At 58.0% G+C, this 26,890-nt stretch overlaps 1 protein-coding gene and 1 long non-coding RNA gene across 5 annotated transcripts; one reads left to right on the top strand and one right to left on the bottom strand.

Annotated features, from left to right (window-relative positions):
* Window positions 1–1,724: 1,724 nt before the first annotated feature.
* Window positions 1,725–26,453, bottom strand: Tmprss2 (transmembrane serine protease 2). Of its 4 annotated transcripts, none has more exons than XM_063224571.1 (14): window positions 26,320–26,453; window positions 18,010–18,080; window positions 15,984–16,200; window positions 12,890–12,982; window positions 12,462–12,581; window positions 11,117–11,243; window positions 9,399–9,509; window positions 7,359–7,402; window positions 6,414–6,582; window positions 5,693–5,868; window positions 4,795–4,890; window positions 4,373–4,515; window positions 3,987–4,139; window positions 1,725–3,326 (listed from the first exon to the last, which is right to left on the bottom strand). In XM_063224571.1, exons 2-14 carry the CDS (start codon window positions 18,022–18,024, stop codon window positions 3,210–3,212), a joined length of 1,581 nt encoding a protein of 526 aa, XP_063080641.1. In that variant the 5' UTR covers window positions 18,025–18,080; window positions 26,320–26,453; the 3' UTR covers window positions 1,725–3,209. The 4 variants fall into 4 exon arrangements, with proteins under 4 accessions (XP_063080641.1, XP_063080642.1, XP_063080640.1 ...); XM_063224572.1 differs by lacking the exon at window positions 26,320–26,453 and adding an exon at window positions 19,675–19,696; XM_063224570.1 differs by lacking the exon at window positions 26,320–26,453 and having other exon boundaries at window positions 1,725–3,177.
* On the top strand, window positions 20,092–23,399 carry LOC134470442 (uncharacterized). Its single transcript, XR_010039322.1, has 2 exons — window positions 20,092–20,425; window positions 21,030–23,399. It is a non-coding gene; the product is annotated as an uncharacterized LOC134470442 (long non-coding RNA).
* Window positions 26,454–26,890: the final 437 nt, after the last annotated feature.

Here is a 26,890-nt window from a genome sequence, read left to right as displayed (position 1 = left end):
GGCTCCTCCCTGGTGCGAGGCCAGCCTAGACTGGGCTCCAGCTGTCCAGGGACCACAATATCCAAGAGGTGCCCAGAAACAGCCTGTGCCCTGCTGCTGTCGCCCAGGCCTCCCGCCCACCTAGTCGTTCCAGGACACAGGTCTAGACCTGGGCAGTGGTGCTGCCTTGAAATTCCTTCCTGGGCTCCCCAGCTGGGGCTGCTCTGCCATAGCTGGGCCTCTGCATCCAGGCTGGAAACAGACAGAACCACTGAACCCAGGGTCCCCGCAGCAGGTTCAGCCCCAGAAAAGAAGCTGAGTCAGGGGCCACCTCCCTAGCTGCTGCCAGTGTTGTAGTTGGGTTTGGGCCGGGCACTGTCTGGGTCCTTCCACATCTCCTCGGGAGCCTCTGGTACAGGGACCCAGGGGGCTCATGGTGCAGGGGTGTGGCTCTGCCTCCCACTGGGGCAGAGTGGGGTTTGTGGCTCAGGAGGCTTCCAGGCCTTGCCACATGGACAGCCTGGTAGGCTGTGAACAGGACTGGCCCTGAGGAGGTTGATAGTCATTACAGGGCCACAGCCTTGGTCCAGAGTCAAAAAGACTCTAAGGTCAGGTGAGTCATAGCAGAATCAGAAGGGAAGGTCCTGAATTCCCCAGGAATGTACACTCAGGTTGGGACTGCCCCCAGGGACTTGGCCAGAGGCGATGCCAGCACGCCCTCCACAGTGCTGAGAGCTCTCCGGGCTCGGTTGTGTTACGCAGGGTAATTGTGCTTGAACACAGATGCAGGCTTTCCTCACCTCCTGGCTTCCTGGCTGCATCCTGCTCGTGAAATGCGGCTCATCCCAAAGGAAAATCACTTCCAGCAGGATAAGCATGCAGTGCCCCTCGACACTGGGTACCCACTGATTCTGGAAGGCACCATGAGAAGCATACGAACTGGGCCAGCTGCAGTACTGAGTCCACGGGGTTGGCTCTGGGTCTGCCTCTGAGACTGGCCCCATGCACACACGCACACACGCACGCACACACTTGTACACCTGAGTATGCATGCCTCAGGGACGTGGCCTTGAGCCTCTGCTGGTCCTCACCCCTCTGCGCAGTTTGGAATTTCAGCATTCGGTATGTTTGTCGATTGCGCTTCCTGTTACGTGTGGGGTTTACACAGAAACACCAGTGTACCCACCTGTGAGCACGAGGCCTCGGAGATGCCCGGAATGGGACACGCTCCACTCCTGGGGTGGTAGCCCGGCTTTGCCATGCCTTGTCCAGGGCGACCAGCTGCAGAGCACTCTGCCTGGTAGGAACTGATTATCTAATGCCACTGTGAACTTCACATTTCTCCCCCACCAGTGCCCTGGACACATTCTGACCCATCGGAGCCGATGGCTGCCACTTCCTCTGTCCCGTTACAGCCTGGGGTATGCTGGAAAGAGTGGCTTCTGTCCTCACCAGGGAAACGCAGCCAGCCTTCCTCTCTGCCACTGAGTGGACAGGGCATTGGGGATACACACGGATTGAGGGTGTCTGGCTGCACTGACCACCCTGGCAGGACCAAGGCTGGGGGCCCAGGGAGAGGGGACAGGGTGGGTCTCAGGGACATTGGACAGATGTGAGAGACAGGGAAACACAGGGGTCCTGGGCTACAGGACAGAGGGTGGGACCGGACAAACACCCCGGGTCACCCCTAGACAATGAGACATAGCCCGGCTCCACACACCATGCACAGCCGGAGACTGGACAGGTACTGGAAAAATTAGAGATTTTATTTGCACAAATACTTCACAAGTGAATCTCAGAGCAGTCACGAGCAGGGGACAAGCTTCTGTCCCACAGGTTGGCAGTGTCTTGGGTGGCTGCATCTCAGGAGGGCCGGGGTGCTGCTCCCACAGAGGCCAGCCTGGAAGGAGCACCCCATCCCCAAGGCACGGTCCCTGTGTCGCCCCCAGAGCCCATGTGCAGAGCTGTGCCCATGGTCCAGGGCTCATGAGCACGTATAACGATGCCAGCATGGCCCCTGGTTTCCTGCAAGCCCGGGGCTGGAGGGACCCACGGAGCAGCTTCCTGTGCTCTGTCTTCTCTGCCTCATGCAGAGCCTCAGGTCACAGTGGAGCTGACAGTCTCGAGTGGAGCCCACAGGGGCAACTTCAGAAAGAGAGGCTGCCGCCCTCCCCGGAGGGCACCACTGCGCAGCGCTCCAGGTATTGAGGTAGCGAGAGGAGGAGCTGACGAGGTCCCAGGGCATCGGGAGCCCATGCTCACCATGGACCCTGTCTCGACATACCAGAGGGCCACAAGCTCCTCAAGTAGCCTGGTCCTGCCCTTTGCCTAGAAGAGCTGGGGCTACAGGGTGTTGGCGAGGTGGCCTGGGGCCATGCTGAGTATCCCCAAAGGGAGCCCCTCCAAGCCTTGCAGCAGACACAGGGCACGGGCCTGCTTTTGCCTTCACTTCCTGTCTCAGCCTGGGAGTGAATGGTTTCCGCCATCCTCCCAAGGCACCCATGAGGGGCTGGGCCTTTCATTTGTGGCTCATTTCCAGCTAGTGTCACCACTCAGAGCAGCGAACAAACCCACAAAACAAATAACCAGACCAGGCCAGCCACAATGGTGGGTGCCTGGGATCCCAGCAAGCTGGGAGGCTGACACAGGAGGATCTCAGTTGCAGGTCCACGCTGGACAACTTAGCAAAATCTTGTCTCAAAATACAAATTTTTAAAAAGGGCTGGGGATGTAGCTCAGTGCAAAGGCCCCAGGAGCATGAAAAAATAAATTAGCAAACCAGACTGGTCACAGAGGGCCAGGCCACAGGCCTCCCAGTTGGCCATCCCTTGAGGTGATGTTCTCTGGCCCAAGTACCTGCCTGGGCTGTCCCCTTTCTGCCTCGGCCATCTGGTCACTGAGAGGCCACCATCCAGGCCCTCACAAAACAAATTTGGGAGGAGCATCCAGGGGGGCAGCACCTCTGTCCTTGGCCCTGGCCTGCAACTGGGGCCTGGTCCCCACTTACAGGCAGGGGTCAAGCGCTGCAGGTAGCAGAGGGTACCACAGCCTGCATAGCACAGGGACAGTGCAGTCAGCAATCAGTGTTTACTGAGAGAGAAGGAGCAGCTGCTGGGAGTTAAGTCAGCCCCCCAGCCCCATGCCTGCAGCTGGTTCCCGGCTGGATGTTATGGTGGAGCCCCAGGATTAGCTGTTCACCTGTTCAAAAGGACCAAGAAATGGGGTGCGTGTCAGGACACAGCGGCAGAAAGCTGCTTCTCCCCAGGATGATATGGGGTCCTCAGGGCTGGGCCAGCAAGCTCTGTAGCACGCAGGGATGACTCTTCCTCCTGTGTGGATCTCAGGGCCTGCAGGTTGGCCATGGGATCACCAAGGACCCATGCACCTTGGGTGCTTTCCACTAATCGCCTGGCCTCTCACCACAGCTACCCCCAGTGCCACCTACCAGCTGGACGTGCAGGACACATCTGGCACCTGCTCCCTCTATCCCAGAGGTGGTGCCCATGTCCCAGGGCCTCCTCCTAGTCACCACCAGGGTCTCCCGGCCTCTTTCCCATCTCCTGCCTTAGGCTAGGTGGTGCCCGGCCCTGTGCTACTGTGCTAATGTGACCCCAGTGACACTGAGGGGACACAAGTCACGCACGGTGCCAATGCCCTGCTCCTGGCCCACCCTGTGGCCAGGACTGATACCCTGAAGAACAGGGCCAGGGTTCATGGCCTCCTCAGCCTGGGAGAGAGGTGTGATTCAGCCACCAGAGGGCGCAAGCGCAGCAGGGACCTGGCCTGGCCTCCCGCACCTCTCCAGGAAGGGTCTGTCATGTGGGCCCTCACTCAGGGCCAGGTTTAGGGGCTCATGGAGCCGGGTCCAGCTGTACCGCTCCCTCTGGCAGAGCACCACAGTGGAAGCTCCTCACAGGCAAAGAGGCAGGGGTGGATGGGGTATAGGGATGGCGGCCCAGCACTCCATCAGGACATGGAGTACTGGAGGCAAGGCAGGGGAGTGTTACCCGCATCTGCTGGTAGATCCAGTCCGTGAACACCGATACGTTCCCGTACACCCCAGGTCTGAATGGCTGGGCGCAGCCAGACCCCCAGCTCGTGTCTCCGATCAGCCACCAGATGCCATTCTTATTTGTGACCAGCGGGCCACCGCTGTCACCCTGTGAAGACAGAGAGTCAAGTGGCAGCCCTGACATCTGGGCCCTGGTGGATCTTGCCCACACCAGCCACAGCCACTGGGGCCCACGGAGTGTAACGGCCAACTCGCTCAGTCCCAGTCCACACTGCATGTACAGAGCAGAAGCTTTCTGTGGAAGGCTTCTGCCGCTGCTCCCAGCTCTCTGGGAGCAGGGCCCGCCCCAGCCCTGCAGGGCCTGCACCCGGCAGCAATCACCTGGCAGGAGTCCACCCCGCCCACCAGGATGCCCGCGCAGATCATCTCGGGTGTGATTAGGTTGTTGTAGATTAACTTGCTGTTGCACTTGGAGTTTTCAATGAGGGACACTGAGGCAGAGTTCAGCTCATTCGAGGTCTTCCCTGGAGACAGAAACAAGCCAGTGGCTCTCACTGGAAGAGATGACCCAGCCCCCCCACACACACACACACTCTCAAGCCAAGCACTCTCATGATGTGTCTAGGAGGGCGGCTGGGCATTGCTCCATTAAGCAGATGGGGGAAACTGAAGCATAGTCTGGGCCACTGTCCAGAGCCATCCACCACTGAGTCGCATTGTCTAGATTTGAAACCAGGACCTCCCACACCCAGCCCTGGGCCACCTTCTGTGTGCCCGCAGCCGCCTGTGCCCCGGAGCCTCACCTTTCTCATAGGTGGCCCCCCAGCCAGAAATCCAGCACTGCTGCTCGGGATTCAGCCCCAGGCCAGGGTTGGGCAGGCATACAGGCTTCACACTGTCTGTCTCCAGGAAGGAAAGCCTGGTCGGCAAAGGCCCAGGGCAGGCGGCCCCTCACCACAGGCCTGGTATCCAGAACCTACACTCCCACCTTCCCCCTCCCTACAGGCAAGAAGCTCCCCAGAGTTGTGCTACTGTGTGCAGAAGTGGGAGCCAGCGGCTTCCACAGCACGGGGCGAGGGTCCCCAGGACCATGGGGGCCCCGACAGTGGTCCTGAAGCCAATAACAGCATGAATACGGGACGGGTGGTGATGCACATCTGTAATCCCAGCTACTTGGGAGACTGAGGATTGAGAATTCAAGCCCAGCCTGAGCACTTAGTGAGAGTGTCGTAAAGTAAAATATAAACAGGACTGGGAACGCTGCCCTGTGTCCAGCGCTCGGCTGGATGTGCTCAAGATGGCTTAAATAGAAGGAAAGGTAGGGAACTCGTGTTTCTTGAGTTATGACTTTTAAGTGCTTTGCCTGAGAATGCAGGTGAAGAGATAAAGCCAGAAATTAATGAAGGCCCCCAGGAAGGCTGGTAACCCCTGGAGACCCCCCATGTCAGACCCAGGAGCACCACTGCCCGCTACGCCCCTGCACCTGCGAGTCGGGAATGTGGCTGAGCTATTGGACCTGGGAGGACCCAGCTGCACCTAAGTCACGCTCCTCCCGAGGTCTCCGTCACTGTGGCCAGAGGCTCTGGTGTCAGCCTCCCCTGAGGCCACCGCACTGATACCCCACGGTGCACAGGACGCATGTGCTTCTGTCCCTGCTAGTACCCAGTTCCCAAGCCCTTCCGGGCACCCCAGCCCACAAACCACTGAAAGAGAGCGGTGTCTGCAGCTTGAACAGAGCAATGTCGTAGTTCTTGCTGGTGGAATCATAACTGGGGTGCGGGATCACTTTCTCCACGTGGATGGCATTTCCATAGAACATGAGGGACTGCTTCAGGATGCCCGCAAACACCGTCCAGTACCGCGCATTATTGAGAGGCCTGGACAGGTGGGGATAGCACAGGGGCCTGAAGGCCACAGAGGGCACCCTCCTGAGGTCTCCAACAGCCACACACACTGGAGTGAAGTCCAGGACTCCCCAAAACTCAGAGCACGGCAAGGCAGGGCTTCACCTGGCCCCGCCCACCAGCCTCTGCTCCTCCCAGTCCTGGCCCTCTATGCTCCTGGGTCCCTTGTGGTGGACCCCGGCTCCTCCTGTCTGCAGTACCAGCCACAGCAGGGCTGCACCCCACCCAAGGCTTCAAACTCAACTTCTGGGGGACTGGGTCTCACCGACCTTACTATGCTGGAGAGTTTCCCTGCACATAGCAGGTGCCTAAAAATGGCTCCGAGGCACAAGCTGTGGCCTTGACCAGGGAGTTTTGGGAGTTTTAGGAGAACTCTAGTTCTAGTGGGTGCTCAGAATCTGGGGGTGAAGGGAGGCATAGAGGAGGCCCTGGGGTGAGCAAAGTGGCATCCTTTACCTTCAAGCAGCCTTGGGAGACACTCAGGGAACCGACCATGGTGACATGGCCCAAGGACGTACCCTTCCACACAGTGAGCAGCTGTCACGATCCACTGGGGTGTGAGGATGGATCCTCCGCACACATGGACGCCCTGCACATGCAGGCTGACCTGCCATGGCCACTGGCCCAGTGAGGCAGCTGAGCCACCCACGATCCTGCTCTGGATGGCGGGTGAGCGGACTCCACACTCTGAGGACAAGCACAGGGCCACCACCCAGTGAGCATGAGAAGGTCTGATGGGGACACACTCTGCCTCCTCCCAAGACCCAGATGCCCCTGTCTCAGGCTTCCCCTGTGATGGCAGAGCCTTCCCTTCAGCCACTGGAGCCAATTATGCCTTGGAGGTGTGGACAGTTCAGGGGGGAGAGTGGGCAGGTGTGTGGGACTGGAGAGGGCGAGGCAGAGTGGGGTGCAGTGGCCCTAGAGCCCAAGGTCAGTCCAAGCACTGGGTCAGCCCAAGATGACTCTCCAGAGGAAAGGAGAGCCTCGTGGTGCCCCTGTGATGGTGACCAGAGAGCCCAAGGTAGGTGGCCTAGTGGCTGAAGAAGACATTTAGGAAGCCAAGGTTCAGAAGAGCACCTCCAGGGACCCAAGCCGTGCCATAGGACAAGGTAGTCAGGGTGCAGGGACCCAGAGTGAGAAGCATCGGGGAGCCCCCAGCAGGCTCACAATGCTGACTTCCTAATCAGCTGCTCCTTGTGCAAGACTCGGGCACAGCCCCACCTCCAGATGCCCAGAGATGCTTCTCAAGGGATGGAGCTGCTCCCGGGTACAAATGTAAGGAAGGAAGCTGGGCGTGGGTGGGCAAGCCTGTCAGACCAGCACTCTCAGGAGGCTGAGGCAGGAGAATTGCCATGGGTTCAAGGCCAGCCTGGACTGCTTGGTGAGACCCTTCTCAAAAAACCAAAAGCCAAAAAAAAAAAAAAAAAAAAAAATTGAAGCAAGCAGCATGGGGACAGACTCACCTACACAGCGCAGGGAGACCATGCTTCTGGAGGAGCAGGTGTCACTGAAAAACAGAGCCCGGGTCACTGCAGTTCCCTTCCCTGCTTCCCCAGGACACAAGGCTTCCTTTACTGAAGACCCTAGCATAGTGGCAAAATCTGCACAGGACAGAGTGGAAGTGCAGGGCTCAGGTCCCCACTGTGCGACCTGGGACGAGCTGCTTAGCTTCTCTGAACCTGTTCCCCCTGGTCAAAGGAGGTGGTAAGAGTCCTCAGGCTGAACCCCCCCAGCCTGCAAAGCGGGACCCTGCACCCAGCTCTTAACATCCAGGCTCCTCCCAGCCCTCAGGAGCGGGAAGTTCCTCCCCGGCAGAGGCAGTGCAGGCGGACTGCAGGCGCACTGAGAGTGTGCAGTTAGTTGCCCATGGGTCATGTGCCTAAGGTGCAGGGGACATGTGTGGATGTGGCCTTCCTGTTTGGACCTGGACCCCCCGTTATGTTCATATCAATATTCCAAGTCTGAAAAGTCTGAAACACCTCTGGCCACAAAGGCTTCCCACAGGGGCGCCCAGCCCACCAGCGCTGGTCGGCAGAACTTGCCTGGGCTTCCTGCAGCAGCCTCCCATGGCCCCTTGGGGCTCCCTTGGTAACTGAGGCCTAGTTACAGCCCGAAGCTCTGGCCTGGCTCCATTTCAATCCCTCCTAAGGACACATGGTCAGTGCACGGAGCCACAGAGCTTCCACTTCGGGTGTGCCCAGGGGTCTCCCGGGGCCCCTCTTGAGATGCCCGAATGAGATTCCCTGTCCACTGCAAATGTGGCACCCTTGGCTTGGGCAGTCGGAGCAGAAGAAAGCACAAGATTCTGAAAGGTGACCTTTCCCCAGGTGACAGGGACACTGCCATGCAGCCACCAGTAGGTGGGAGCCAGGGGTTTGCAGAGGAGCCCGGCCAGGAGCAGGCAGAGCCTCAAGCACGCAAGGGTGGCTCTGAGCCTCCCCTGGAGCCCCAATCCTGCAACCAGGGTGGACGTGACATTCTAGAGCAGGACCTTCTCTCTTCCCTGCAAAGCTGATGCCACCCTAGGGGTTCCCTGGACTCGTGCCAAGGATACCAGCCCAATCCCTGCCTACCCCAAATAAATGGATGCTGGGCACCTCCCCACACAGGTCACACTGAATGTACCGGTGTCCCACAGGTGCCCAAAACACACACAGGACACAAACGAGGTGGCCCAGGACTCCCCTTCAAGCTGTCTCTCAGTCAGGTTCCCCTGGGCTTCTGTGCACTCCCTCTGCAGGGCACAGGGAGACCTGCTCAGAGTCACAAGCCAGCTTCAAGGTGCAGGAAATGTTTGCCATGCCGAAGGGGATGCTTGGGCCCCAGGTCCAGGAGGCTGTCCCCAATCCCGCATGGGTCAGGGCCAAAGCACTCAGGAGCCCAGCTGTCTGGATGTCCCCTGGGAAGGAGACTTTTGGAGCTGAGACCTGCAAAGTCCAGGGTGGACCAGTAAAGCTGTCCCCAGTGAGGACCCCCAGACAGTTGCCTGGGACCCCAGATAGCCAACTACAACCTCAGACAGCCACCTAGGATCCCCAGACAGCCACGTGGTACCTGGCGCTCCATTGCTATGGCGTGAGTGGGACTTGGACCTCAAAGTCTTTTGTTAGTGGAGTCCTCACCCCCAATCCTGGTGGCTCCAGAAGGACAGGGAGAGCACACAAAGGACACAGCCCTCCCATCGTGCTGTGCATCGGCCTGACGGGCTTTGAGCACAGCCAGCGCTGCAGCCTGGGAACCTTGGACCTCCAGAGCCACAAAGCAAAACACCTGTCCCTTGTCTCTGGAGGAGGCCACCGCCGGTGTTTGGTCATAGCAACAATGACCTCAGTTTCACCAGCAGTAAACACTCAGCGCTGAGCCCAGTCAGGCTCTGATGGATTCTAAGTGATCCCAGGCCCAGCATGGAGCCCCCCAAGCCCAGCACCACAGCCCAGAGGAACAGGCTCTGAACCCAGGATCTCCTGCCAGATTCTGCTGAGGACAGAGCAGTGGGCTGGTACCTGAGAGTCAGCTTTTTATAGAAGTTGGTGCTGCTGGAGCTCCTGTTGAGCTTCATAAAGCTGGTTGCCCCGCTGTCATCTGCTACTCCTCGGGTAGAATAAAAACTGTTCCTAAAACAATGGGAAATGGGTACAATAGCGGTCACAGGGATACTGTGCTGCACCAGAAACGTTCGGGTGACACTGGGAACAGGAAGGTCACCTTAGCAACAAGAAACCAAAGGGAAGCTGAGATCACAAGATGCCTTATTACACAGTCTGGTCACCTCATACCTGGAGGTTAAAGTCCTGCAGGGATCCTGTTCTAACCCGATGAGGTTGAGGACAAGGACAAGATTAGGGATGCAGGGACTCGGGTGGGGTGTGATCAAAAGGTCCGGCGACTGCACCCCTAGGACACAGTGCCGTGAGTCCCCTCAGAACTCCCTCACTGTGAGCACACCCATCCCATTGTCCCGGCCACTTCCTGCAGCAGCTCTGGAGCCCTCTCTCCTGAGGGCCTTAAACTGCTCTATCCTGGCTGCCTTGGTGTCCTAAATGGGTTCACACCATCTCCCTGTCATGGTCATTTGGACTCTGAGGCAGAGCCAGAAGTCACAGGGCACCAGATCCGGTGTCTAAGGTGGACGAGGGCACAGTGTGTGGTTTTTTCGAGCTGCCTCTCTGGCGGGTGGCGCTGGGCAGCAGCACGCACCATAGTTTTGATCATGAAGACCCTTGGGAAGGGGGACTCCAGAGCTGCAGAGAGTGGCCACGACCCTGGGATGAGTGTGTCCCAGTGGGGTGTGTGGGATTTTATGGGGCATTCATGGCAATGCGTCTTGTACTATAATACCATTTTAAAATTTAAATTTAAATTAAATTAATGGGAAATTTAAATTTTCATTGATCACATCCATGCACCCTAATAAAATATGTGGTTGTTAAAATCCTCCCTGGTGTTATAAATTTCCCTCAGCTTCCTGAACTGTGATGGGTGTATGACTCCTCCCTGCTGGCTGGGAACAGCATTTTGAAGGCTTTCACCACGCAAGATGCCAGCCTTCTTATTGGTGATAATTCCCTTTAAAATCGGGAACCCAGATCTTCCTGATATGTGGAGTCACAAGGAGACAGCCTGAGACACTAATGACACTGCCCTTTCCCCCAACCTGAGCCTGGCCCGCAGCTTCCCCCAGGTACCTGTGTCCCTTTTTTCCAAGAGGACATGATGGAGGGGCACCCTCAGTGCATCCCAAGCCCGGGACCTCCGCCACCAGAATGCTGAGCTGAATAAGCCCCCCTTCTTTACAATGACCTGGGCTCAGGCATTCTGCTATGGCAGCCCAGAGGGAAGGGCAGCAGGGTTCTGCAGGGTCCCCCACCCTCTTTTTGCTGGCTGCGTGTAGCTAAGGATTGTCTCTTCCGCTCCCAACTTCTCAATGGCTCCCACGCAGGCACAAAAAGGAACAAAGGCCAAAAGCTGCCCCATGCTCACACTCATGCCCTGCTCTGGGGTCTCCTGCACTGGGAAGGTGTTGCCTAGCAACCGGGAAGATGCAGGGCAGGTGAGCACCTTTCAGTGCACTGGAGGAGAGGGCAGTGCTGTCAGAAGCTGACACCTGTCCTCGGCAACTGGAGCCTCCGCTTCCACAGACAGACAGAGTGACATGGTCTCCCTCTGACCCTCAGGACTGGTTGTCATGCCGACACTGGGTCCCCACCCAGGGCACACTCACCCGTAGCCCATGTCCATGCAGGCCACCCGTGCGTAGCTCTCGCTCCAGTCATCGTAGCACACGGGGTACCAGGACTTCCTCTTCGACGAGTAGACTTGGAGGATGAAGTTGGGCCCGTAGAGGCGAACTGCAAGGGAAGCCAGGCTCTCCGTGAGTGTGTCCCGGGGGCGCTAGACCCACACTGCCTGCAGACACCAGGTGCCAGGGTGGCCAGTGGTGCTGGCTCTTGTCACATCCAAGGGGGTCCACATGGGTTCCCTAAAATTCTTTTGCATTCACTGCAAAAATGAATGGAGGGTGGACACCAGACAGGCATTGTCCCCACGGCCTCCTCCACCACACCCTGGCTGGAGAGGCCCAGCCACCCCCCAACAGAAAGGCAGCAGATTCCAGACACACAGTGGGTTTCCTGGGCCCCGGACAGGCTCGCAGCCCTGACACAGGCAGCGGCTCTGAGGACATGGTGGCGGGAGCAGGAAGCCCGAGGTCAGTGCAAGATGTCTGAGGGGACCGCAGAGCAACAGCAGGTGAACAGATCACATCCCTCGGAAATCGGGGGTGCCCCCGGGGTCCTCAGTTACCCTGGATTCCCTTCCAGGAGTGCCAGGGTACGGCAGGGCGCAGCAGGCATGTGTCAAGGGAAAAGCAGGGAGCTGGGAGCAGTGCTCTAGGGTTGGGGTGAAGGCGGGCGGGCCTAACTGTAAACGCATGGGACAGCGGTGGCACCTCCTGGCTGGTCCCCAGGGAAGGACCACACCAGGTGGCCGTGCTGTGACGCTGTGGTGCTGAGTGAGTCCACCTGGCAGCTGGGACCCGCCACATGTTAGTAGAGAAGAACACAGAAACCTCGACATAGCCGGACAGTGGATATTGTTCCACGCTGCAAAGAAAGGCGCCCTGCGGCCAGGAAAGCCGACACCAGCCTTGAACCCAAGTCATGGTGTGAATGAGGCTGACAGGAACAGGCTGCCTGCCACGGGAGGACTCTGGATCAGGGCAGGTTGGGGTGCTAGGAGGGCTCTCCTTGAGCACAGAGCATCGGGGAGACAGCGAGTCCTCGTGCAGGCAGGGACATCAGGGACAGCGGCACTGGGAGCAGCTGCAGCCCTGCAGTGAACTCGAGGCCTCAGCACAGGCACCCTACACTGTAGGGCCCCAGGAGCTCAGTGGAGGAGTCCTCAGAACTAAAGCTAGAGACTCACCTTTTCCTGTAACCCACACATGAGGTCTGAACACCCCTGCAGGATAGGGGGCTCAAATCTCAGGCTCCATCCAGCTCCCCTCTGGCTGGGACACCGGCCAGGGGAGCCTCTCTTCAGATCCAGAACCCAGGCTGGCCACTCACCACACCGGTTCTCGTCCTCCCCATTAGGGCACTGCTCGGCACCATCGCACCAGAGGGAGGCACTGACACAGATCCCCGAGCTGCCGCATTTCATCCCAGACACGGAGCAATCTTTTTCCACTAGCAGAGGGGACAGGGAGGGGCCTCTGGTCAGGAGAAGGAAGCAAGAGCCCTTGGGAAAGCCCACCAGAGGTCTCTTTGTCACCCACGCTGGGACCCCAGGAGCAGGAAGAGATGACTCCACCCCCACCATGTGTATAAGGAGAGGCTCGCACGGCCCCCACCACCTGGGACCTCCAGGGTCCACAATGTGTCTCCCCACCCTGAGTCAGTTGCTCATGGAGCTGAGATGCTGGCCCTCTGAGGACGGGTGACCAGACCACTGGGACGAGAGGGAGGGGACCACGGGAGCAGAGCCCACGGCTCACAGCACTCACGGAGGAGCTTCCACAGCAGGATGCCAGTCAGCAGGATGGCCACCAGGATGGCACCCAGGACCAGGCACAGTTGCCATTTTGTCTCTGCAGGAGCAAGAGCAGGACACAGGGGGGCTGGGGGTTTAGCTCAGCGGCATAAGCACCTGCCTTGCAAGCAAGCGGTCGTGAGTTCGATCCCCAGTACCGATAAAAATGAAAAAGACAAAAAAAAAAGAGCAGGACACAGTTCAGCCCTTCAGAGAGGAGGCCTCCCATAGATCTTTTTCTGGCTCATTCAGTTTTTCTGAGACAGGGTCTCACTGTGTAATCCAGGCTGGCCTTAAACTCGTGGCAATCCTCCTGCCTCAGCCTCCTGAGTGCTGGGATTCTAGGCATGTGCCACCACGCCCACTTCACCCATTGCTCTGATCTAGAAGCCCCCTGACCCGGATGGACTGTAACATGGTCAGGACAAAGCATGATTCCACCCTAGCACATCACAGCCCCGAGTGCCTCACACACCTGAGCTGCCCACCCACTGTGTGTGTGCCGGAAGCTGGCCCAGCGCTCCGCGGCTAAAGCACCTCACAAAAGCCAGCCTTCCGGCACAGCGCTGACTGCAACAGGACTCCCAAACACCACTGTAAAGTAGGGTGCTGTGTACTGGACCCCATAAGCTGGGGACTGTCTGTGAACCCAATTAAGCAATAAGACTCTGTATGCTTAACAGTGTGGGTATGAGGCTGGAGAGGGTGGCACACACCAATGACCTGGCATTCAGGAGGCTGAGGCAGGAAGATCACAAGTTCAAACCCAGCCCAGGCAACTTACTGACTTAGCAAGTCACTGCCCATGGAGGCCTCCCTGGACATACGGCCTCCCTGAGCAAAGAACGATGACTTGCGTCTTGGCTGACCTGGCCCTGTCTCCGTGGCTGACTCTCACAGAGTGGGCCAGGACTGTCCTTATCCCTGCAGTGGCTTTAGTAATGCAAAGGGTCTGGCCAAGCTGCTGCTGCATTCTTTGAAGCAGGGCCGCAGCAGTCACAGTGCCAGGGCACCCTGGGCAGCAGAAACTGTCTCTGCCAGTGCTGTGACGGAAGAGAGGACACATACCACACCTGGCCCTGACAGCCACGGTAGCTACTTATTTCATTAATCACGGGTGAGTGAAATTGAGAACAGGATGTAAACTGCAGTTTTCAGGGGGCAGCAGCCACCATGCTGGGCAGGGCACTGTGGAGCAAGCCCATCACTGCTAGGAGTCTCAGTGGACGGCACATGCTAAGGGCCTGTGGCCTCAAGGCAATAACACTGAGCCCAGAGCTAAGAATAAAACAATCTGGCACAGAATTAAACAGTTTGACTAAGAATAAGATAATTTGGGAGAGATCACTGATTTTCTCCACCAAAACATGGTGCTTTTGCCCAAGGGTGTGACTCCAAACTGTCAAGGTCCCATGGACAGAAGGGACAATGCCAGGCACCCCGGGAGGAGTCTGGGGTCAGAGGGCAGCTGCCCAGGGAGGAGATACCCAGCCTGGCTCCCCCAGGGAATCCGGCCTCCGGTGTCCCAGGTTATCCCAGGAAGAAGGGACAGAGGCAGAGGAGAGGGCAGGAGAAGGGGTGGACGGACCCTCCCAGGCCGGCCAGGTGCTGTGTCGGCCTGGGATTTGAACATCAGCTTCTGGAGTTAGTAGGGCCAGGAGCTGGGCAGAGCACAGCTGCCTAGCTGCTTGGAGCTCAAAGCCATGCCTGGCACCACTGTCACATTCTGCCATGACCCTGGAGCTCCACCTGGCTTCAGGGTTTCCCCTGATTAACTGGACCCCGCCCCCAGGAAGTCTGGCCAGCTGGGGAGCTGGGCATAGATACCCACTGTCCGCCGGTCCCAGGTGAGGTCAGCGCTCCCTCTGGGAGCCACACCCAGGCCAGGAGTGGGCAGAAATTAGTTAGGTGCCTGGCACTGGGGCAGCAAGGTGTAGTGACGATGAGGCTCACAGGGAAAATTCCAAATGGCCCCTTTGACCAAGGACACTCATTCCCAGGGGCTTTCCTGCATGCCATTTTGTCTAAGACACAGTAACTGGCTTGAATGCTCTCAAGGTCCTGGGTTCAATTCTCAGCCCTGAAGAGAAAACTTCCCTGCTGAGGTTGGCATGGTTCTAGGCATCGCTAAGCTCACATTAAGGTGTCAGCAGCCTGCCCTCTGTCCACGGGGAGCCCCAGTGTTACCCCAGAAGGGAGGTCATCGTGGTGAGTACAGCCTCTGCTCAGCCCTGGCCCCCAAAGCCTGCAGTGGGTGCAGGAGGAGAATGGGTAGGGTCGGCACTGGGACTTGGGCCTCTTAAAAAAAGGAAGAGGAAAAAGGTTTCGCAGGGTCCAGGACCCAGAGCCGTGGGCTGTGGTTCCCCTACCCTGCTTCCTCCTCCTGCAGGTGGCCACGCCCACCAAGTTTCCTTATTAGCCACAAAACCCAAGGCTAATAAGGGTCCCCCGGCCCTGACCCCCAGAAACAGGGCCACTGCCCCCTATTCAGGGGTCACCCAGCTCTGGGCGCCCTCTGGCTGGAGTGGCTTTGTACCACCTCCTTCTGCAAACAAACTGGCTTGGCTCCATCTCCTGACTTTTGTCCTCACTCTCCATCATGGTCCATCCCACTGGCCATGTCTAGCACAGCAGAAATCTCCAGCTGGACCGTCGGGTCACAGGGGACCCTGTCCTGGGGGCAGTCCATGCTCGTGTGACTAAATGGCAGTACAGAAAGCTGATGCTCAGAGAACGGGCGGGAGCGAGGTTCACACAGAACTGCGTGGCAGTCTGTCTGGGGACCCTGCAAACAGAAGTCCAGCTTGCTAGTCTCCAGGCACCCAGGTTAGGGCATTTTACTGACAAGCCTCTGGCCAGAGGATGTTTGGCACTGGAACCCCAGAAGTCCGGGTGGACCAGGCGAGCTGGGAAGTGGGGCTTCTCCACCCTCCTGTCTCCGCCTGTTCACAGTCCACCCTGGCAGAATCCAACACGGCTCCTGCTCGGAGCAAAAGCAGCTAGAGATCGCAGAGACAAGCACCCCGGCCAGGATGGAAATAGACACGAGAGGAACTTACTTGGGGTGCAAGTTCCCGAGGACTTGGGCCGCCTGTGGAGGACGTGTGTCGGGGCATGCGTGGGAACCCTCGGAGTGTACTGGGGTACGGCTGGCGGGTAGTGCTGAGGTGGATACACTGCATAGATGCTGGGCGCCGTGGGCAGCTGTGCAGAGTGCAGGTGTTCCGGCTGGTACCCATGATTTGTGTAGCAAGGCTCAATGCCTGGTGGAGACCCCTAAACAAAGAGAAGGCAAACCTGTGAAGCTCTGTGCTGAAGCATTCAGCACACACCACCATGTGACGCCCCACCCAGACAGGGACAGGGGCCCTCAGGACGTCACTTCCCCTAAAACAAGCCGGTTCCAACTCCAAGCTAGCAGGAACCTCAATCTCGTGTCTTCCGGCCCTGCATTTTAATTTAAGTAATGTCCACTGTTTATTCCTTGAAATGAAGCAGTGGTTGACATCGGATTTGGCTTGAAAAAGAACACATCTGAGGTCCAGGACCACAGCCACAGGTCCAGTGCCTTCCTGAACCTTCACTTCTGGCTAGGCTGGCTGCCCTCAGAACTCTCATGCAAAATGATGAAGTAGTGACCCCAGAATTTGCACGAGGTCCATCAAAGCTGCGTCCAAGGACCTACTGAAGCAGCCTCTGTGTTCGTAACGTCTTTGGTCTCCCAAGGTCAGTAGGGGCACAACGCCCACACCAAGCTATCCAGGAAGTAAAACCAAGAGGTCCACCCCCACCTGCTGCCCACCGGCTCCCTGCTGCAAGCAGTTCTGCTGCCATAAAGGCCCTTTTGGAGCGCGACCATTGTCCTGGGCAGGGTGCAGCCATCACACAGGGTTCCTTCCCGTGTTTCCAGGTCAAGGTGCTTTCATCACACCAGCGTGTAAGGAACAGCCCGGCCACCAGTGTCCTCCCCACCCTGCCTCGCCTCGTGCTGTGGCTGCTTCCGGGCTGCCTTCTGGGGTCCCCTGCTCCAGACCCAGCCCAGAAGCCTCTCTGGACCCCACAATCTGCAAGCTCCCTTTCTACACTCCACAACGGCACCAGGGTGGGCCTCTCCTCAGGGGCCAGATGTGTCCTTGTAGGGGGTCTCATGGCCCCCAACACTCAGTCCTGGCCTTGTCACCTCTTGTGGGCGTTGGTGACAAGAGAGGTCACTCTCCCCGGCCAGGTACTTCCAGTAGAGGCCACTGGGTGCTTAGGCTTTAAGTTTGACCTCAGGAAGCATGACTGGAAAAGAAGCCTGAAGCCCAGAGTGACCTGTGCTTAATAACTCATTGACAAAGTCCTTCTGAGACCAGTAATGACCACTGCATACCAGTGTGGGCGGAGCAGGAGCGAGCTGCAGGCCCTGAGCTAAGCGGGGAGGATCTGGGGATCAGCAGGGCCCAAACCTTTCCAAAAGCGAGCCATCCACCAGGCCAGGCAAAAGTGTCTAGCCTGGAGCTTTCCAGTGCCACAGATTTGGAATTTAAAAGGGTCCAGTCAGGAATAAATATCAGTAACCAAAAAAGAAACACAGTGCATGATCCTACAGGGTCCAGAGAAGGCGCCTCCTAACCATGAGGCCTTTACTGACCCCACTCATTTCAGGCCACGGTGAGGCTGTCATCTAGGAAGGGGGAAAATGTAAGGACTTCTGTCTCCGGGGGGGTGGACTTCGGGGCTCCAGTGTGCCCCCCATGCACTGAAGGAATCTCAGGCTGTAAGGAAGTGGGCACAGGGATGTCCCCAGCAGCCTCTCCTCCCCAGCCTCACACCTCCACCCCAACTGCCTCACCTGTCTGCACAGCTGCCATCCCCACCCACCCCCAGCCCAAAGGGGAGAGGCGAGGGCGGCTGGACCCGGCAGCAGTGGCTTTGGGACCCATCTCTGCAACTCGGGCTCCACTCCAACTCACCTCTTTCTGGACAGCACCTTGAACCGTGTGGGATCTGCTCCCCTCACCTACCCCTCCTCCAGCTGCCCCCTTGCACTGCTGGGAATGCAGGGAAGGGGGGAGGGCAGGGAGGTAATCATTAACTACTTACTGAGTTCAAATCCATGCTGAGGTCATCAGCTGCATGGGGCACTGCCAGGGCCTTGGGCCAGTCCAGAAGCCCTGGAAGAAAGCATCACAAGACCATGATGTTTCCACAGCGCTCTGGAGCAAAGATAAGGCCAGGTCCGCTGGCCCAGGGCACACAGGGAAAGTGCTTCCGGCCAGCATGGGCAACAGCTCTGCTGACCTTGAGGATTCGCCTCTACCACCTCTCTCCACCGTCCTGTGTACAGGGCAAGTGCACTGCTGAGGCACATTGGAGCCCAGGGCTCCCTCAGGGTGCAGACCTGCCCTTGTGGGTGGTGGCTGGTGTGTGCTTTTAAGAGACAAGCTAAGGACCCCGAAATGAAGGGAAGGTTCCCAGGGGTGAGCTCAGTGCTGTCCCAGGCCTCCAAATCCTCTTGCAATTCTGCACAGCCAGGCTGTGACGTCCCATCAATTATAGCTACCAAAAGGAAAATGGAAATGCCATCCTTTGGGAGGCTGAGGCAGGAGGATCTCTATGAGTTCAAGGCTGGCTTGAATTACACAATGCACCCCTGTCTCAAAAAAAGCAATAAAAACCAAACAAACAAACAAACCAAACAGGAAGAGAATCTGTAGGTTAAACACACAGCAGAACCATAGCAAGGAAACCTCCAAATTTGCCAAGCTCTACAGTGGGTCAGAACAGGCAGGGCCCTGGGCCACACCCCAGCAATGCCACCTCTGGGAGGTGTCCCCAGGCAAGGAACGAGACACACTGACCCCCAGGCTCTCCTGGGAAAAGCAGGGATCGTGCCAGGTGCTATAGACTCAGCTAGGGACACCATGGGCACAGTGTGGCGGCAGTCACCGAGGACAGCGGAGTGACCGGGGGTCCCCACACCCTCAGGTGCCTGTGAGCGCACAGCCTTGCACCCAGACAGAGCAGGGGCTCTGGGACGCAACATCAGGAAGAGGCCACACTGGGCTTTAAAGTAAAGCATGTGGGCCCCTATTTTAGGAATAGACACATTGTCTAAAATGTCCTAAAACACATCCATTCCTACTCCCTCTGCCACCCCAAATCCAAATGAGAGGGACATGGGGAGCTGACGACACAGAGTCTGAGACAGCAGCCATGTAAAGAGCTGTGCCGGTCACCTCGTCCGTGGCCGTGCAAGGGCAGTGTCCTCCTCCCCCTCCTCCTCCTCCCCCCCTCCCCCCTCCTCCCCCTCATCCCCCTCTCCCCTCCTCCTCCTCCCCTTCCCCCTCCCCCTCCTCCCCCTCTTCCTCCCCCTTCTCCTCCTCCCCTTCCCCCTCCTCCTCCTCCTCCTCTGAAAGGTAACACAGACCCTCCCCCCAGCAGCTTTCTGCTTCTGCCACTTTTAGCAGCTCCGTGCAGAGCCTCCTGCCCACAGTAGCAATAGCATCATCCTCCTGCCTACCTGGGCAAGAACTCTGTCGGGTGGGTTTCTCTGGGACCCCTCTCCCCGACGTCTCCTCTCAGTGATTTTGCACCCGCTGACCCATCCTGCTCCTGGGTGGTGAAACCCTGCATTCCCTGGCTGTAGGCAGAGTCAGAGCAATCTCTCCCCCACTGCCGGGTTTCTTCCCCTTGGAGACGGCCCTGCATAAACCAGCCTTCCCTACTTGGCCTTAAGGACAGTCACTGATTCATTGTTTCTTTAACCTGTCTCTCAGTGAGCGCTGCTCTTCACCCGTCCAGGCTGGGGTCCACAGGATGGCATCCCCACTAAGGGCGCAGGAGCTGCAGGAGGCTCTGGGCTTTGCAGGCAGCCACCCCAAGCCGAATTCTTTTCACCACATTCATCCTGGAGCACTGCAAGCGTGGCATAGCAGGGAGCAAAGATGCTGGCCTCGGACCCTCTGGTGTAGACCCAGGCTCAGCTGCTGGAGACCTAGAGAGATTCCGCGGCAGTCCTGGGCCTCAGCGGCACCAGCGAGTTCCTCGAGAAAAAGTGCTTATGCCCAGTGCCTGCACTCAGAAGCCTGGCCCCGCTTTTGCCACATCAAAGCCGAGCAATGTTTAACTTCCTGCCGAGGAGCAGGATAGAGGGAAGAAGCCAGCTTCCTGCGTCTCCCAAGCCTCAACACAAAGTCCACCTGCTCCGAGAGTTCACGAGATCCAAATGCCAGGGACACTGCTGAGAAACTTGGTAGCTAATAAATCATTAAACCAACCAGGAAGGGAAAAGACCAAGCGCCTTGCAGCAAATAGAAAGTCCAGTGAAGCTCTGAACGCTTACCAGAAAGTGAGTAAGTACGTCCACCGTGTGCAAGGAGGATAGAACAGCTGCGTCTCGGGAGAGCCCTGAGCTGTGTTTAAGACGAAGAACAAGGCCGGCAGCTTGCTGGGGAGGAGGAAAGCGACCCAGCTGACGTCCTGGGGAAATCATCTTTGGATGGTGGCACCATCACTGGTTAGTTAATACCCTTCCCCAGGTCCGCCTGGGAAACTGGGGGAAACTGGGTTGGTAACTCCCTGTCGCCCATGTCATCAGCAGGTGAGAGCTCAGCCTGGCCAAGGTGACTTCGGCAGAGTCCTGCCAGGGCAAACAGCCGCCTGCCGCCCCTGGCCTGGGCGACTCCGGCCACTCCTGGCTGTCTCTCCAGTTAGGGCTGGGCTGAGATTTCAGGAAATGAAAATGATCCTGCTGGCAGCTTTCCATAGAGAGGAGCTCTCTGAAAGGAGCCGCAGCTCAAGGCTCAAAATCCAGGCTCTCTATTCATCCGAGAACCCTCGCGGTGAGGGAGAAGGAAATCAGGAAGGGCAGGAACTAGGGAGCCACCGTGGGAATTGTCAAAGAAAAGCCTCAGGACACGGAAGCTGGCCAGGACAGGGACAATCCTATCTCCCCCAGCCATCCTGCAGCCCACAGGTGGACAGTGACAGCTCAGCTAGCCTGGGCTTTGCGGCAGGAGAGGAGAGCGCTGTCCAGGTCTTCTTGCAGCCCAAGGGGACAGAAGGGGATCCCTGGGAGGGTGTGGCCAGCAAGACCCCAGAAACCACATTCGGTCCCACAGGGCTCCAAACAGGTGCTCCCAAGGTCGCCTGGATCCAAAGCCACCGGACCTGGTTTCTGAAAAGAGCGAGACACAGCCCTGGCGTCTGGGCCCTGCTCAGGCTGATTCCTCAGAAAGCCAAATCCCACTGAGAGTCGCCTGCCGGGGAACCAAGCACAGATGCGACGCCGTTGATCTTTCATCCCCACCCCAGGAAACAGTCATTCCCAAACAAGACTAGTTTCATCTCAGAGTTTCTCCCCTCCAGAGCCCGCTGGACTCGGGTGCTGGCTGCAGGCCAGCTCCGAAAGTGACAGCAGCCACGCAGACCCAGATGAAGTCAAGCTCCCCATGCGAGGCCCATCCAGGGGTCGAGGTGCAGCAAGGTCACCATACAGCCCAGGTGCACCTCAGGGGCCCCCATGGTGCCCTGGGCGCTGTTCCATGTGCTGGAGAAGCAAGTGGACACTCTCTCCCCGCCGTCGCCCACACCCCTTCTCCAGCCTCAAAGGCTCCCACATCCCGGGAGCACCCGCAGCACAAATGCCATCTGTGAAACGCTCTCTCCTGTCAGGGATGCAGTGTGGTTAGACAGAAATGAGACACTGAGAAGCTTGTGGGACAGAGAAAGAGTGAGGGAGAGACAGAGATGGAGAGAGATAGAGAGGGAGAGACAGAGAGAGACAGAGAGACAGGGACAGAGAGGGAGAGACAGAGAGAGAGAGAGACAGGGACAGAGACAAAGAAAAACAGAAAGAGACAGAGAGACAAAGAGAGACAGGGACAGAGAAAGAGAGAGACAGAGACAGATAGAGACAGGGAGAGACCAGGGAGAGACAGAAACAAAGACAGAGAGAAACAGAAAGAGACAGAGAAACAGAGACAGAGAGAAGCAGAGAGACAGAGAGGGAGAGACAGAAACAGAGTGACAGAGACAGACAGAGACAGAGAAACAGAGACAAAGACAGAGAAACAGAGACAGAGAGAGGCTGAGAGACGGAGAGACTCAGACTCCTCCCCGTGGACCCCTCATCATCCCAAGGAGATCGCAAGCTTTTCAGATCCGGGCTCCTATTTCGCAGCCAGCTTTGCAGCATACAAAGAAAGCGTTCAAATATTTCTGAGCTCCAGAGGCCAAAAGAGCGGTGTGAAACAGAACAAGCAATGGGAAGTCTACAGTGGAGTCACCAGCCTCCCGGGCTGGGGCAATGGAGCCTGGTCACCGGTTGCATGCCCAGCACAACGGCCAGGTAGAGGGGCCCCAGGCCGCTCTGGGAACCCTCCCTTGACACTGCCCCCAAGCCACAGGCTCACTGGACAGCAGGATGCTGGTAAGCAGGGCTCCCTAAGGGTTAAGCAGGAAAGTGAATCCCAAGGCTCTGGGTCAAACATTCCACAGCAGTAGCTCGGCAGTGGGGAAAGGTTTTCTCCCTGTGGCTAAGGTGCCACGCTATGGGAAAGGGATTCAGTGTGATCCATGTGAGTCCCAAGGGTGCTGCGGGATCAATGACCAGAACTACCAGAAATGCAGGCTTTGACTCAGTTCAGGGAAACCAGCTTTCCAGCAATTAGTAAGTTCCAGTAAGAAGCCAAGTGTGGTGGTGCACAGCTGTAATCCCAGCACTGGGGAGGCTGAGGCAGGAGGATCACCACAATTTCTAGGCCAGCCTGGGCTACAAAGTGAGTTCAAGGCCATTGTGAATTGCATAGTGAAAATTTGTCTCAAAAAGACAAAAAAGAAGAAAGACAAGACAAGACAAGAAAAAATTCAAGTAAGGCCTGGGGCTGCCTGGGCAAACCCCAAGTTTCTCAAACCTAAACACTTCCTGAGAGGTCCTGACCGGCACCACAGAGGAGACGATTTTTAAGGTCACTCCCAGCCAAGCACGATGGCACACATCTCAGCCCCAGCTGCTCAGGAGGCTGAGGCAAGAGAGTCATCATGAGTTCAAGGCCACAATGGGCAACTTAGTAAAACTTCATTTCAATAATAACAACAATAATAATAATAACCTGGCTCCAACCCGTTAGAAAGGCAGCCTTGCCAGCAGCTCTAGCTCATCGGGTGTCTTCTGTAATCAGAGTTTCACAGAGCAAACTCCAAAACCCATCCCTAGAAAACAGCATCCTGAGTCCAGGCGGGGACTTGCCAGCTCCCTGCCAAGGCAGCCCCTTGGACAGTGGCCTCCTCCAGGGGAACCCGACACGGGCTCGCTCGCACCTCAGGCAAGCGAGAGGAACAAAGCCCGGGCTTGTTTCATCTGCCAACCCAATCTCATTCACAAAAACGCTTCTACACTGTTTTAAGACACTAAAAATTACATGTTCCAACACTCGTTCCCCCTCTTCTGGCCGCTCTGGGCTCCCACCTAAGATAACTCGTTCTTCCAACCCTACTGCGCTTGTGTGAATGCCACTGCCACCAGCATCCAGAGGTTCCCGTGGCTGCCCTGGGCCTGGGCCCCTCCCAGCCACCACCCCCATGACTGAAGCTCAACTTTGTACACACAGCCCCTTCCGGCTCCCTGCCGTTGGGTAAGGGCCACATCCTGGCTGGGCGTGGTGATGCACACCTATAATTTCAGCATTCTGGTAGCCAGAGGCAGGAGGGTTGCAAGTTCAAGCCCAGCCCAGGCAATCTGTCTCTTTGGCAAGGCCTCGCCTCAAAACAAAAAACAAAGCAAACCTTCATGTTGTTCAGTGGTAAGGCCCTGCATTGGATTTCTAGGACTGAAAATTTTAAAAAGCTCTATTTTTGGACCACCTACACTCTTCAAGTCCCCTGTGTGTACCATGCAGGTCACTGCGCACCCCTTCATCACTCCTTCCCCGTGGGGCCTCAACTGTCCCCCAGATGTCTCCAGTGCACACACCACTTCTCTCCTGCTTCCTACCTGGCGGCTGCTGGTAAAACCAAGGCCAGGTCCAGCCCTTTGGGACCCACAGTGCCACACTGGGTCCCTGGCATGATGAGAGAAGCCCCTGAGGACCTTGGAGCTGCCCACGGGGCTCCTACAGGGGCCGCCCACACCAGAGCCCAGTTCTTCAATGCACAGCGCTCCTGCAGCCGGATCCTCAGAGGCCACCAGACTTATCCTCTCAATCCTGCAGGGGGCTCCAAAGGCCTCAGACCCCCCACCACCAACAACCAGGCTGTTTTCTGCTCTTCAGTACCCGAAACACAGTCCTAGGGAGGCTCCCAAGTAGCTGCCTTCCTCCCTGCCCAGCCTGAAGCGCACTGCATAAGGGGTTCCCAAGCTCAAGCTTCCTCAAGGGCTACGGAAACAGTGGAGATTCCTGTGCCCAGGGCTGGTCACCCCGCGCTGTCACAAAACTCCCCAGGAGTCCTGCCATGGGCCTGGACAGTAGAGTGGGCCCCCCCCCAACGGTGCTCCCAGATTCCATCTCCTGTTGGGCCCGGCTCAGAGCAGCAAGCGCCTAGTGAGGCTGGGGACTCAACTTCTCCCCACATGCGGCGATGCACTGACCTCAGGACAGAGAAGCCAAGGGAGAGAGCAGACCCTGTGCCAGTGGTGACCCATGCGATGCCTGCTTGGAGCCCAGGGACCTTCAGACCCATGGGCACCCCAGTTCTGCCCCTCTCTGGACATGAAGATGTCCAACAAATTACCCGATCACGGAGTCAAGTGCCTTATAAAGAGCTTGCAGTGATGCCCAGCCAGACTAGGGTCATCCCGAGGCCCACAGTGAGCTTGACCAAGTGCTCTGCTTCTGGTATGGCACCCAAATCACCAGGTTGGGTCAGACCATCAGCAGCCAGCCGGAAGCCTTGGCCAGGGCTTGCCCTGTGGGGCAGAGCAGGTAGTTCGGGGCCCAACCAATATCCAGGACAGAGGAATTCCCTTTCCAGGGTGACTCCTTGCAAGGCTGGGTCACATGCTCCTGAGGGCTGTGCATGTTCTGACTCAGGGTCCGATACGTGGAGCCGTTTCTCCCAAAGCCAGGGTGAGCAGTGTCTCCAGCCGGCAAGGACGCCTGCGGCTCCTGTGCAGACACTCCCCTGCAGGGGCCGAACCTCCTCCCCACCTCACCTGTCCACCTGTCCAGGAAGGTCACCGGACACAGGAGTCCCGCCCTTCCCCTGCACTGATCCTGGCCCCCTCCTCACTTCCTGCGGGGGGCGGGGGCTTCTCCACCTCCACCTGCATCAACAACCCAGAGGGTTTCCAAACAGTGCTGTCTTGTAACTTTCCACTCCTCAAGTGGCTCTTGCAGGCTGGGAGCCTGGGACACAAGCATTGGGCGCCACTCTGGGCTTAGCTTCAGGAGGTACCTGTAAGCCCCAACTGTCTAGCCTCCAAGCCTCCTCTCTCAGGGGCGATACCACCCCGAGGCTCACCTGGGACCACTCTCCTCCCCTCCCAGACAAGCCTCAGACTCTGAACGAGAATAGGCACAGGCAGGCCAGCTGGTCCCCTCTGGGCCACTTTGCCAGGCCCTGGGGTGGGGCAACCAGGTGCTGCCCTGCCACGCCAGCTTCAAGCTTCTGCCACGCACTTGCCACCCTCTGGTGCCTGCGGCCACCCACATTCAGGGCCACTGGGTGTGGACGCATAGACTTTCAGGCCTTGGGGCAGCTCCTCAGCTGGCGCTGCAGGTATCCCCAGGACGCTCCCTGCCACCTGCCACCTTCACAAGGCCCCCCACAACAGGACTGGGGATGGACGTACCAGGGCACTGTCTCCCTGCAGGGCACTGACTGAGGGCCCAGATGTCTCTCAGGACCGGCCCTCTGGGTCCCAATCTCAGTGCCACCCGGGGAACCAGCTCGGTCTGGCCCTGTCCCGTCCCACAGCCGGCCTATCGCCAAGGCATCTCCAGAGTTTCCAGTTTCTCCCCAGCTTGTGGGGAAGCAGAAGCAGGAGTTCAGGTAACACACCCTGCCACCGAGATTTTCCTGAGACAAAGGAAAGTGAGGAAGAGCTTCCCTGCCTCACCTCGGGAAGAAGGGTGCACCCCAGCTGCCTGGTGGGGGCACCGAGGGTGGGTGATGGTGAGTGGGCCTTGCCCCGGGACCTTGAGGTGCCCTCCTTTCCAGCCAATGAGCCAGGACCCTCAGCAAGCAGCCCAGCCATGCAATCCCAGGCAATAGGGACAGATTGGGTGGGTCGGGGTGGCGTCCCCTGACCCCTAGGAAAGGCACTCTGCCCACCAGGGCCAGTGCACCTTCAGCCCACACCTGCTTCAGCTCCACACCCCTGCCAGGTTGTTTGGGGGAGCCTGTGTCCAGGTTCAGGATCCCTGACCTGGATCCGACTGGGGACCCAGCCATCAAGGGCACCATGCTCACCTGTGCTGTGGGACTGCGCTCCCAGCCACCGCCTGTCTGAACCAGCGTCCCTCTCCCAGGCCTGCTCCAGCCAGGGCCGGCTTTAACTTCAGGGGGCGGTGCCACAGCCCCGGGGCTACACCCCAGACACGCCCCCAGGGCGCAGAGTTGGGCTGAGGCTGCTACCGGCTCAGGAGGCGTCTCCAAGGGGAAGTTAGGACCCAGGTTGTTCTGGACCCAAGTATGCGGCTCTTCCGGAGATGCCGGAACAGGGCTGGTGCTCAGCACTTGGCTTTGAACTTAGCTGAGCTGGGTAAGGAGGGGCCTCTGGGGTCACTTGCGGGGTCCCCACTGGAGCCCTGGCAGGACCTGCATGACCTCAGTGAGAAGACCCAGGCCAAACTTCACTTCAGCACTCAGGACCCTCCCCAACCTGCAGAGCTGAGGTCCTCGGGCCTCGGCCCTCCTCCCAAGGGTCTGGACTGAGCAGCAGCCGCAGGGCTGGGCAATACATTGGTCTAGAAAGCTCCTCCCTCCCTCAGAGGCTCTGCCAACTAGGCCACCTGAGGGGGCGGGGGTTCAGGATGCTCCC

The sequence above is a fragment of the Cavia porcellus genome, unplaced genomic scaffold (genome assembly GCF_034190915.1).
Source record: "Cavia porcellus strain 051 isolate PalLab524CR breed Dunkin Hartley unplaced genomic scaffold, mCavPor4.1 scaffold_15, whole genome shotgun sequence".
In the NCBI taxonomy this organism is placed as follows: Eukaryota; Metazoa; Chordata; class Mammalia; order Rodentia; family Caviidae; genus Cavia; species Cavia porcellus.
This window is presented reverse-complemented; position numbering and strand designations above follow the sequence as displayed.